Consider the following 13716-nt stretch of genomic DNA (forward strand, 5'->3'; position numbering starts at 1 on the left):
AAGGAGGTGGAGAACCATGTGTCAGTTAATGACCATGGCCCACTTTATGCTTCCCATTGCTTTTATTCTGCAAGATTAAGAAGTAACTGAAGATTATTTAACACATGAGAAGGCAAAAGTGGCTACCCAGAGTAGCTCAGCTACCCCTATGAATAATTCTAAAAACCCAACATACAACATGCAAGGGATGTGAAGATGTAGTTCATTTGCCTGTTGTTTTATTTTGTTTTTAATTTTTGCTAGAGGATGTGTGTACTTACCAAAGAGACAGAGAGAGAAAGCATCCCCGCATGAGGAATGGTCACACTGCGATCCCTTCTCCTTCATTTCTCCGTCTCTTTGGGATTTGGGGCACACATGCATATATACCCAAGGCGTTTATCAAGCTGCTGGGTCCAGGTCTCAAACCACGTAGTCAACCATGTGGGATCATGGTTTAACCACCAGGCCACAGAGCTGGCCCTCAGAGGGGCTACTTTGAGTACTAAATGCATTCATATATTTGAAGCTCTGAGACCAGGGTCTCATTAAGAGAACATGCTTGATGAGTATTAGCTATTCTTACTATATTTATACCTTTATTTTGAATTTTTACAGAAGTTCATTTCTTCCATGAGGGAGAGAGAAACAGAGACAAGCATCCCCAGTAGGGTTTTCACACAGCACTCCACCCCCAGTCTCAGGGACATGCACATGTGCCTCATGTACATAGTGAGGTCTCAGAATGCAAACCCAGGATGTCTTCATGGGCGTGCAGTTGTGTCCCTGCTGCACCACCACCCAGTCCTCTCTCTGTATCGAGGTAAAACTTACAGAGCATAAAATTCAGTCATTCTAAGTGTGTATGTTCATGATTTTTAGTGAGTTTACTGAGCTGTGCCTCATGACCACAGTCCGGCTGCAGAGCAGTCCCATCACCTCAGAAAGTTTCCTGCATCCATTCACAGTTGCTCCTTGATCCCACCCCCCAGTCTCAGGCCACCACTAATCTACATCTGCCCCTATAGGTTTGCCTCCTCTGGAAATTTCTTATAAATAGAATCATATGATGTGTAGTCTTTTGCATCTGAAGTATTAGCTCTTAATTGCCTTTTTAAAAAGAATTATTTCATTCTGTTTATTATCATTACTTTTTAATTTAACTAGAGAGACAAAGAGGGAGAGAAAAAGTGAGAAATCAAGTCACCAGGTCTGGATTCCAACCAGGGTCTGCCATGTGGGAGTCCAGCACCTTAATCACCATCCCACCTGCTAGCCCTTCTTAATTACTTTTTAAAATAGAATTATTGGGGTCAGCAGGTGGTGTGGTGGTTAAGGCACTGGACTCCCACATGGCTTATCACAATTCAAGCCCTGGATCCTGGTGGCTTGCTTTCCCACATTCTCTCTCTCTCTGTCTCTCTCTGTCTCGTGAGTGTATGCATGCCTCAGAGCAAACCCAAGACAAATAACAAGACCTATTCATCGGGACCAGCCAGTGGCATGATGGTTAAGGCTGCTGGATCCCACCTGGCCAACTTTTGGGTTTAAATCTCTCTTTGGGATTTGGGGCACACATGCATATATACCCAAGGCGTTTATCAAGCTGCTGGGTCCAGGTCTCAAACCACGTAGTCAACCATGTGGGATCATGGTTTAACCACCAGGCCACAGAGCTGGCCCTCAGAGGGGCTACTTTGAGTACTAAATGCATTCATATATTTGAAGCTCTGAGACCAGGGTCTCATTAAGAGAACATGCTTGATGAGTATTAGCTATTCTTACTATATTTATACCTTTATTTTGAATTTTTACAGAAGTTCATTTCTTCCATGAGGGAGAGAGAAACAGAGACAAGCATCCCCAGTAGGGTTTTCACACAGCACTCCACCCCCAGTCTCAGGGACATGCACATGTGCCTCATGTACATAGTGAGGTCTCAGAATGCAAACCCAGGATGTCTTCATGGGCGTGCAGTTGTGTCCCTGCTGCACCACCACCCAGTCCTCTCTCTGTATCGAGGTAAAACTTACAGAGCATAAAATTCAGTCATTCTAAGTGTGTATGTTCATGATTTTTAGTGAGTTTACTGAGCTGTGCCTCATGACCACAGTCCGGCTGCAGAGCAGTCCCATCACCTCAGAAAGTTTCCTGCATCCATTCACAGTTGCTCCTTGATCCCACCCCCCAGTCTCAGGCCACCACTAATCTACATCTGCCCCTATAGGTTTGCCTCCTCTGGAAATTTCTTATAAATAGAATCATATGATGTGTAGTCTTTTGCATCTGAAGTATTAGCTCTTAATTGCCTTTTTAAAAAGAATTATTTCATTCTGTTTATTATCATTACTTTTTAATTTAACTAGAGAGACAAAGAGGGAGAGAAAAAGTGAGAAATCAAGTCACCAGGTCTGGATTCCAACCAGGGTCTGCCATGTGGGAGTCCAGCACCTTAATCACCATCCCACCTGCTAGCCCTTCTTAATTACTTTTTAAAATAGAATTATTGGGGTCAGCAGGTGGTGTGGTGGTTAAGGCACTGGACTCCCACATGGCTTATCACAATTCAAGCCCTGGATCCTGGTGGCTTGCTTTCCCACATTCTCTCTCTCTCTGTCTCTCTCTGTCTCTCTCTGTCTCCAGCGAGTGCACATGCCCTATGGCAAAAACCTCAAGGAGGAAAGTAAAAGAGCTTTAGTAAAGACTGGTGTCTCCCTGATAGGTTCACTAAACCTCTGGGAGAGCTTAGTTCAACCTCCCTGTTAATGCCATTGCTAAGTTCCCAGACATAATATAAAAGCAAATTATTTCCTTTGCTAGGCGAGGTGCAAAAACATGGCAGTGTGACTATAAAGAAGGCCTCTTTAGAGGAATATGACAAGCTTTCCCAGATCTGGTGTAGAGGGACAACTGACCCTTAGACTGCTGGGGCAATCTAGGTTAGGATGTTCTGCACCAGGCTGGACTTCGTTCCCAAAGAAATTAGGGACAAGTTTGTTTGTTTACTTTGCTTACCACAATACTAACTTTCTTTGCAATATCATACAGAATTGCCTTTATAAATGCACTGCTGAAGAAAACAGTTTTGTTTTGTTTTTTTTAGTTTCCTCCGAACCACTCAACTAATAAAAATATATAATAATAATAATTTGATTTTTAAAAGAGAATTAGTTATTTAATTTTATTATCATTATTATTATATTATTTTAAATTTTTTTTGTAGTGCGCATGCACTCACCAGAGAAAGACAGTGAGAAGGAAAGTGAGAAGTCACCCCCTGCGGGTATGGCTACACTGTAACCCCTTTGCCTCCATTCTCCTCTCAGGTTTTGGGCGCACATGTACACATACCCAGTGTGATGTTCTTTCTCTTTTTTTACATTTTTTTTAAAAGAATTATTTTATTTAACTTTATTTATTTTAGTTTGACCAGAGAGTGAGAGAGATAAAGAAAGTGAGAAAGCAAGCTGCCAGGTCCAGGACTCAAACCACAGTCCAGTGCCCTTAACCACCACGCCACCTGCCAGCTGCCCCCAGAGTGATTTTCAGGTCACTGGATCTGGGATTTGAACCATTGTTTGCTATGTAGGAGTCCAACACTTTAACCACCATGCCACCTGCTGGCCCAAAAGTGCCTTTCAATCAAGGAATTGTTGGGGCAAGTGGTGGTGCAGTGGCAGTTTGCTCTGCGTGACTGACCCACGTAGGAAGGTTCTGGCTTTGCGTCCAGAGGCTTCCCGGAACAAACTGGGTACGCATATGCTGATGATCCAGGGCCAGCTGTGGCTAGGGGTGGATCATGGTATGAGGACCCAGTGGGTGTGCCCTTTCCTCTCTCTCTCTGTCTTCCTCTCTCTCTCTCTTTTTCATAAAACAAAGTGACAAATAAACTGTGAAAGAAAGACAGTTTTTAAAGGAACATGTGACCTCACGTGGGGAGAGAAGAAGCTTCCTTTATGGTCAGCCCCTTCCAGGACCCACGCTGCTGCCCACGTCCCTCATTCAGGCATCTCTCTTCCGTGCATGCCCTCATAGAACTGCTGGGATCCATGCTTGTCCACGGGTTACTTCCCATCCTCTTCCTGCAGAGGGCTCGGTTTTCCACGGCCAGAGGCCCCACGGCAGGCAGGCCACCCTGACTGTCCCCTTCTCTGGGTGTCACCCCAGGGGGGGATCCACAGTCACGGATTGGGTGGTGCTGAGTGATACCTCTCCAAGGAAACTGATGGTGCTATTGGTTTTCATTTCTGCTTCAGATGAATTAAAAAATAAAACGGCGTGTGAGGACCAGGAACTGAAGCTGCACTGCCACGAATCCAAGTTGCTTAACATCTACTCTGCGACCTATGGCAGGAAGACCCAGGACAGGGACATCTGCTCCTCAGAAGGAGAGTGGCTCCCCCCCTTTGGTATGTGCTTTTAAAGAGTTATAATTAGGATGCTAAATACTTGAGGGCCCTGGCTCCCCAAGGGAGGAAGCCACGCATTAGCCAGCACGAGGATCAACAGGGAAGCAAGGTCAGGGAGGAGCCTCCACCTAACCATGGGTCTCTTTCTGCCCCATATTCCTGAATATGTCAGCTGTTCATCGTTCCACACCGAGTAGTTATTGAGCACCTGCTGTGTGCAAGGCCTGTTCTAGGCATCGGAGAGTCATCAACACTTAAAGCAGAGTCTACAGCCTCATGGAGTTGACCCTTCCTGCAGTGAACGGGAGCTGGGGTGAGAATTAACAGGCTGATGTGTCATCCATCAGCCTGAGGATGAGTGCTAAGGAGAAAAGCACAGCAGCGAAGGAGGTGGAGAAGGCCAGGGTGCACTGCAGAGGGTGTGCGGGGTGTGATGGGCATGCTGAGCAGACTTGGAAGAAGCGAGGGAGTGAGCCTGCAGACTCCTGGGCATGAGTGTCCAGGGAGACAGAGGAGGAAGGTCAGGACCCCAACGCTGAACTGCAGCCAGGGTGCTGCTCAGTGAGTCATTCTTCATACAAGTCTCTGGTTTGAAGCTAAGAGGTGATAACCTGATGTTTCCACCTGTCAAAGTCATCCTACATTATTCAGAGAAACAAAACCAATAGGATGTGTATATACATGCCCATACGGGAGAGAAATGTTTTAAGGAATTGGTTTACAAGTTTGTGGAGGCTGCAAGTGTAAAACGACAAGCAGGCTGGAGACCCAGTGAAGGTTGAAGTTGTAGTTTTTTGTTTCTGTTTTTGTATTTGTTTGTTTTGTTTTAAAAGAAATTTTTGTTATAAGGCACATGTGCTTGCTGACGAGACAGAGAGATAAAGAGACAGAAAGCAAGAAATCACTCCCCAACAGGGATAGCCAAGCCACAACCCCTTCTCCATTCTCCTCTTCGGAATTTGGGCATGCACGCACACATGCCTAGCCTGAGTTTTAAGCCACCAGGTCCAGAACTCAAACTGCAGTTGACTATATAGGAATCCAGTGACATAACCATTACACCATCTGCTATTCCCAATGTTGTTTTGTTTTTAATTCATAATAGAGCATATTGTATGAAAGAGAGAGCAAAAGAAAGAGGATTGCCTTCCACAGGGCTTGGTCACACCACAATCCCCTGCCTCCAGCCCTCCAACCCTCCAACCCACCATGGTCCTGGGCATGCACATTCACACCTGGCATGTTTGCAGGCCAGGCAGTCTGAGGACTCTAGCTGTGGTCAGCTTGTGGCTTCCAGCTCTGCAGCTCAGTATGCTGCCGACTACATCAGAAGCTGGACCAAGGCTGCAGCCTTAAGTCCTAATTCTGCAGGACAGCCGAATGGAAACTCCTGCAGGATTTCTTTGTTGCTGTTGTGAGGAAATTCCTTCCCTATTAGGAAACTTCAGTCTTTCCTCTTAAGGCCTTCAATGGATTGGAAGAGGTCACCCACATTATGGAGGGCAACCTGCCTAACTAAAAGTCTACTGATTAAATGTTAGTCACATCTTAAAAATACCTCCCCAGCAACATCTACACTGGTGTTTGACCAATTGACTAACTAGACACTAGAGCCTAGTCAAATTGACCGATGAAATTAATCATTACACTCCAATCTAAGGCAGTGAAGCAGCCTGACCTCTTCCTGTGGTTTAAACAGAAAGAGCAGAGCCAGCTATGACACAGCCCAAGGAGTTACCCTTATTGGTCAAATCTAAAATGAGCTCCTTGGGGCCAATAGGTGGCATGGTGGTTAAGGGTGCTGGACTCCCACATCGCTGACCATGGTTTGATTCCTGGACCCGGTGGCTTGCTTTCTCCCTTTCTCTCTCTCTCTCTGTCCCTCACTCTGCCCCTCTCTGGTCAAATAAAATAAAAATAAGTAAATAAAGTTAAATAAAACAATTATTTTTTAAAATGAGCTCCTTAATTTATTACATTGCTACAGTGTAGTCATGGATTCATTTCACATTGCCTGTGAAATTCAACATCAATTTAAAAAGAAAAGTCATGCCTAATACCTTGGACCTGAAAAAAAAGAAATAAACCTAAGGGATATAACGGCACAGGCAAACTCTCAGGTAAGACGCAAGTAGTTCCCAAAGGCCTCAGCCCCAGTATGGTGGGAAGGCCCAGTGCCCAGGGTCTATGGAGGTGCAGTCCTGGCAGACTCCAAGGCAGGCTGACTGGGCGGAGGGCTTCTGTCCTAACAGCCCCGGCTGCCAAATGGGTCAGAGAGGCCCTTGTGGGGTGACCCCATTGCTGACTAGTAACTTGGGAGCTCCTGAGATTCCATCATCCCCCTCAGATAACACCTTTGTGGTTCAGATAGACGCTATAGGCTTCTCTCTCTGAAATACCTTCAATCCTCTCCTTCTCCCTTCTCTTGCTACTGCTTTAGCTAAGGGGACCCTTGCCTGGGCCCTTGTAGGACTCCTCACAGGCTTGCCTTTCTCAAGATAGCCAAAGGCATCCTTCTCAAAAGCAAGTCTGTCAGTATCCTTCCTAACACCCTACAGGGACTCCCTATATTATCTGATTTCCTTAGATGGATAGGCGATCATTGGTATTTTAACCTCTTTCTGCAAAAAAGAGATATCACTTCCTTTAAAAAAGTTATTAACCTTTCGCTCTTCAAGATCTTTGTAGAACTTTCATAGGGATGTTACAGGGCATTGTCAGCTCTATTTCTTCTTTATGGGCTCTGCAAACCCCCCCCAACTCTATTTCTTAATATTGGGGAGAGGCACCCATTTCTAAGGCTTGTTAAATCTGACATAGCCATGTGTGTTTTGGGAAGCAGCAATATGTAACATCTATTTCAGCTGTGGTTGTTTTTTGTTTTTTTTTTTTCCACTATAGGGCACATGCCTTCGCCAGACAGAGAGAGACAAAAAAACAGAAAGCAAGAAATCACCCCCCAGGGGGATGGTCACGCCACAATCCCTTCTCCTCCATTCTCCTCTCGGGATCTTGGGCATGCATGCACACACGCCTGGCGTGAGTTTTAAGCCACCAGGTCCAGGACGCGAACTGCGTTCGACTACATGGGAGTCCAGCGACATAGCCATTATGCTAACTGCTGGTTCACTCAGCTGTGGTTTTGAGCAGAATTCAGTAGAGCAAGTGGGTGGATCAGCAGGCTAAAGGATTTGCGTTCAGTCCTGCCTGCAGTTCCTAGGAAGCTGGAGGAGAGCTGATTTAAAAGGTAAAATTAATCAGCCAAAGGAAGTGTTAGCAGACACCACAGGTTTCCACAGAGAGATCGAGGCATCCTCAGGTCAGCCAGCTGTTCTAATGCCATCAGTAACCTCACTGATGTGGAAAAGGGCTGTGAATAGAAGACCATGCCCCTTTGCTTAGCTGTTTAGAACAAAAATGCTTTAGCTCTGGAAAATACGCTGCAGAAATCACCTGCTAGTCTCTCTCCCGGCACTCATAATCCAGCGCTTCTGTCCACTAAGCTGTGTGCACACACATGAACCTGGGTACTGTATCCATGAGCCACAGCCAAAATACCAGAGCACCCCTTGCCCCGTGCTCTGCTGTGCAAAGAGGCTCAAGGTGAATTTCAAAGTGTCTGGAGGGTGCTCAGTTCATCTAGCCCTCAGCCTTGTACAGATACCACAACGCTGTCCTCACCTTGCAGGTTAGCGCTAGCGGGCAAAACCAGGTGTGCATAAATATAAACCTTTGGTGAATACATTTTCTTGATCTAGCTAAATGCTAGGAAATCATTTGCCCCTCGGCCCCAGTAAACTGTACATTACAGTTTTAGACTGCACTTGGCATGTGATCCCAGAAAATCATTAGTTTATCCCTCTTGTATAAACATGCCTTAATATCACCCACCTGAACAAGCACACTTTTTAAAAAAGATTTTTTCCTTTAATGACATAAGGTACATGTGCGTGCAAGAGAGAGTGAAAGAGAGGGAAGGAGAAAGATCCTCAATGAGGTCCTATCACATCTTGATCCCCTTACCCCAGCCCTTCGGCTTAGGATCTCGGGCCCCCGTGCATGCACCTGGCATATTTTCAAGCCAACCCAGGGACGTAAGCCCACAGTGGGCCATGTGGCTTCCAGCACGGCTGTTCACTTTGCTACATTACGCTCCATGAGGCTGAGCCCTGAACAAGCACAGCCTCCTGTCTCCCACCAGCTACTCCCCACACATCCTGTGGGCTCCCCCCAGTGGAGGTGTATCTCTAATCTGGCCACTTTGCTTTCTGCCTCCCTGGTACATCTCTCAACTGGACCATCAGGGCTGCCTGCCTTCTTCACTTAGCACCCAGAGGGATTCCACTGGGTCATCAGGACAGGCATGATGCATTTTTACATAGAAAAACATAGAGGGACCAGCAGATGGTGTAATAGTTACCTTGCTGGACTCCCACATATTCAACTGTGGTTCGAGTCCCAGACCTGGCATCTTAAATCTCACACTGGGTGCATATACATTCATGCCCAAAATCCTGAGAAGAGAATGGAGGAGAAAGGATTGTGGCATGGCCATTTCCCCAGGGGTGATTCTAGCTTTCTGTCTCTCCAGCAAGTGTAAGTGCCATATAGCAAAAATCCCTTAAAAAAAAAAATAGAAAGATACATCACGACTTTCGCCATGACTTAATATTTAAATGAAATCAGATCACGTCACCCCTGCTCACAGCTGTCCACTCTATGGCAGTGTAATTAGAATATGTGAGTCCCAGCTGTGGTCCTGCCGCTTTCCCCTCCCCTCGCTACCTCTGGAACACTCAACGTCCGTTCATACCCTAGGGCCTTTGCACGTGCTTTTTCTTTGTCCTGGACTATCCTTGTGTGGCGAGCTCTGTCACAGTTGATTCTCCGTGTCTGTGGGGAGGATTGGTTCAAATGTCACCTCAGAGAGGTCTTAGCCCTGAGTCCTCCTGGAGCTATCCTGCTGCATGATTTGTTTATAGCATGAAAGTTGTCCCGGTTCTGTGTGTTGGTCCATCGCCCCAAGAGCTGACCTCTGCAGAGACTGAGTCTGGAATTTCCAGCACCCAGAGCGATACCCGGCACAGAGTGGTGCACAAGTGGATCCTGAGACGCGTGAATGGATCAGCGACTCCCCCAAGTGAGGCACTGATAGCTCTTGGGATGGATGGTTGTCTGGCTGCAGGCAGGCGTGTGGGCCTGGTGTCGTCACCGCTTTCAAGCTCTCGTGAGATGCTGGAAATCCAGATTTTTTGTTTCAATGTGAATTTTCCAACTTTTAAAACACCATGTGAGCCAAACATAACATGCCTACAGGCCACATCCGGGCCACAGGCTGCCAGAGTGTGTGAACTCCAGTCTACATTCCCAGCCATCCCTGCAGCATAGCACGTTGCTTTGAAGAGGGGAAAAGAGCTGTTACTCCTTAATCCTGGATGCTGGCATGAGTCTAGCAGAACGGCCTGGGGCCGGCGGGTTGGTTCTCAGCATGAACCTCTGTTAGGGGCTCTGTGGGGTGGGTCCTGCGGCAGCTGGTTGAGAGTGCAATTCATGTTCTTTTCCTCTTGCACGTAAGCTGAAGCTTGGCAAAACCCCAGATGCTTCAGATTCTGTGCACCCCATTGGAAGCACATGTGGTGAAGACCAGCTGGCCTCGGGAAGCTCCTTGTGTTTAGAGACCCCTTTGATTTTCACAGCAGCCAGTGTGACTTTAGCACTCAGTTACTGAGAGCTAGCCATTCCAGTTCTTTCTAAAATATTGTCACCATCATTATTGTGCTATACAAGTACCACAGTAACATTTCGTAGAAATAAGTAAAAGATTTAGCCACAGAATTTACCCCTGAAATGAAAAGATTTTAGTTTTTCTGGGTTTCTTCCAAGTCCTGATGTATGAGCACAGAATGGTTTGACATAAAGGCAATTCTAAGGGGCTGGATGGTGGCACAGCTCTGTAAGGCTGACCCGCATTGGAAGATTCTGGATTTGTGTCCAGAGACCTCCCTGAGCATGCCAGGCATGCACCTGCTCATCATCCAGACTGACTGAAGCTGGGGTAGATCATGACGTCAAGACCCTGTTGGGAGTGCGAGTTCTGTTTCTCTCTTTCTGCATCTCTCTCACTCGTGAAATAAATAAATCATTTTTTTTTTAAAGAGGCAGTTCTAAAGGTGACACATTTGTATTGTGTTTTTCCTTTTTCATTTAAGTTCATACCATACATGCTTTGTCATGTAGCAAACAGGTTCACAACAATGCCAATTACTTCCTAATACCTTGCTAAAAGGATCAGCTGCACCGTTTATATAACCGTTACCTAGTGGCTGGATGTTTTTTGTTGTTTCTGACTTTCAGCTATTATTAGAAATAATATACAATGAGCTCGCGCCTGTAGCTTTTTCTTCCTTCTGGATGATTTCCTTGGGTTAAAAATCCAGAAGTTTAGGGGCCAGCGGATGGTGTGGTGGTTCATAGTTTTTTCGTAATCTACTCTTCCATGAACATTTTGTAGACTCATGTTTCTTCGGAGTTTACAGTTGGGGTTTGTTACGTGGGGCAGGCTACTCTTTTGATTCTGCGTATGTCATCTGTAGAATAGGTTCAGGAGGAAGGACTGAGTGGCTGTAGAGAGGGGCCACCTTGTGGAGGTGGGTGTGTCTATGTGTGTGGTTCCCCAAGTTAAGGGTGATGTCATGTCATGGTGCTCCTGTAAACATCCCCCAGAGCTGCACAAGGCCTGGCTCTCAGTGCTCCCCCTGGTGGAGCATGGGCCACACGATTTACTGAGCAACTCCAAGGAGGTGAGGGTGCTCCCACTGAGTGGGGGGGATAGTCTCCTTGTTTTGGGTCCAGAGGAAGGAGGCAGTACCCCAGTGTTCTGTGTCCAGTGCCCTGAGCTAGTCCCATCTGAAATGTGCCCGGGCAGGCCAGGCCCAAGAGGCAGGCACTGAGGTGGTTAGCCTGCTCCCTGTGATCACAACATGAACGGTATGGCCCAGTGGGACAAGGGAGGGGCGGTCCAATGCCATATCAATGGCCTGGGAGGCAAAACCTCTGGTCCATTCACTGCTAAGTTGGGAAGCTCTGCCCCAGAGGTGTGCTGGCTTCAGGATGTGAAGACCACAGCTGCTGGGCTTCTCTTGCCCTCGGACTTCCCCTAACTCTCCCACACAGTTCTTCCAACTCACATCCACTGCCCCATCCCAAAACCTCTCCCACAATTTTAGAGTTTTATTACCCCAGCAACTCACTTGCAAGTATTAAAATGTGTGTGTTTCCTATTGCTATGTAGCACGATACCCTAAAAATGAATGGCTTAAAACATCGACTATGCCACAGCTTCTGTGGGACAGGAAGTGAAGTCTAGCAGTCCTTGTCTAGTGTCTCACAGGTCTCACGAGGCTGGGGTGTAGTCCCCTGGGGGAGGAGTTGCAAGGCTGCAGACTCGCGTGCTGAGCAATTCCATAAGCTAGTGCTGGTTATCGGTACGAGGCTTCCCTCCCTCCCTACATGGTCTCTTGAGAACCCTTAGGACATGGCAACTGGCCTTTCCTGGAGAAGGTAATACAAAACAACAAGTGAAGCCATTTGCCCTCACCTCTGCCTTTCTTGCCTTTCTTTCCTTTTTTTTTTTTTTTTTTTGAGAGATTTTTGCTTTTGGATTTCCTTGGGTTAAAAATCCAGAAGTTTAGGGGCCAGCGGATGGTGTGGTGGTTCATAGTTTTTTCGTAATCTACTCTTCCATGAACATTTTGTAGACTCATGTTTCTTCGGAGTTTACAGTTGGGGTTTGTTACGTGGGGCAGGCTACTCTTTTGATTCTGCGTATGTCATCTGTAGAATAGGTTCAGGAGGAAGGACTGAGTGGCTGTAGAGAGGGGCCACCTTGTGGAGGGGGGTGTGTCTATGTGTGTGGTTCCCCAAGTTAAGGGGGATGTCATGATGTCATGGTGCTCCTGTAAACATCCCCCAGAGCTGCACAAGGCCTGGCTCTCAGTGCTCCCCCTGGTGGAGCATGGGCCACACGATTTACTGAGCAACTCCAAGGAGGTGAGGGTGCTCCCACTGAGTGGGGGGGATAGTCTCCTTGTTTTGGGTCCAGAGGAAGGAGGCAGTACCCCAGTGTTCTGTGTCCAGTGCCCTGAGCTAGTCCCATCTGAAATGTGCCCGGGCAGGCCAGGCCCAAGAGGCAGGCACTGAGGTGGTTAGCCTGCTCCCTGTGATCACAACATGAACGGTATGGCCCAGTGGGACAAGGGAGGGGCGGTCCAATGCCATATCAATGGCCTGGGAGGCAAAACCTCTGGTCCATTCACTGCTAAGTTGGGAAGCTCTGCCCCAGAGGTGTGCTGGCTTCAGGATGTGAAGACCACAGCTGCTGGGCTTCTCTTGCCCTCGGACTTCCCCTAACTCTCCCACACAGTTCTTCCAACTCACATCCACTGCCCCATCCCAAAACCTCTCCCACAATTTTAGAGTTTTATTACCCCAGCAACTCACTTGCAAGTATTAAAATGTGTGTGTTTCCTATTGCTATGTAGCACGATACCCTAAAAATGAATGGCTTAAAACATCGACTATGCCACAGCTTCTGTGGGACAGGAAGTGAAGTCTAGCAGTCCTTGTCTAGTGTCTCACAGGTCTCACGAGGCTGGGGTGTAGTCCCCTGGGGGAGGAGTTGCAAGGCTGCAGACTCGCGTGCTGAGCAATTCCATAAGCTAGTGCTGGTTATCGGTACGAGGCTTCCCTCCCTCCCTACATGGTCTCTTGAGAACCCTTAGGACATGGCAACTGGCCTTTCCTGGAGAAGGTAATACAAAACAACAAGTGAAGCCATTTGCCCTCACCTCTGCCTTTCTTGCCTTTCTTTCCTTTTTTTTTTTTTCTTTTTGAGAGATTTTTGCTATAGGGCATATGTGCAAGCCAGAAAGACAGAGAGAGATAGAAAGACTGAAAGCAAGAAATCACCCCCACAGGGGGGGATGGCCACACTGCAATCCCTTCTCCTCCATCCTCATCTCGGGATCTTGGGCACGCATGCACATGCACCTGGCATGAGGTTAAGCCACCAGGTCCAGCCTTGAACCGGTCGACTGCATGGGAGTCCAGCGACATAGCCATTATGCTAACTGCTGGACCCCCACCTCTGCCTTTATGGGTTATACAGACCAGCTCTGATTCACTGTGGGAAGATGCTGAGCAAGGGCATGGATTCAGGAGGAGAGGACTATTGAAGCCATCTTGGGGATTGCTATGGGCTAACTTGTGTTCCCCTTTGTTAAAAAAATGAGAGAAATCTAACTTGGCAGAGTTTAACTGAGCAAAGGAC

The 13716-nt window shown here is 47.1% G+C and overlaps 1 protein-coding gene across 1 annotated transcript in view; it reads left to right on the top strand.

Moving 5' to 3' along the window:
* Nucleotides 1–13716, top strand: part of EVA1C (eva-1 homolog C) — a 109604-nt gene that overhangs the window by 57889 nt on the left and 37999 nt on the right. The window contains 1 exon segment of the mRNA XM_006153866.3: nucleotides 4236–4388. Within this exon segment, the coding sequence (XP_006153928.1) occupies nucleotides 4236–4388 (153 nt within the window).

This window comes from Tupaia chinensis, unplaced genomic scaffold (assembly GCF_000334495.1).
Source record: "Tupaia chinensis unplaced genomic scaffold, TupChi_1.0 Scaffold000392_1, whole genome shotgun sequence".
NCBI classification, from domain to species: Eukaryota; Metazoa; Chordata; class Mammalia; order Scandentia; family Tupaiidae; genus Tupaia; species Tupaia belangeri.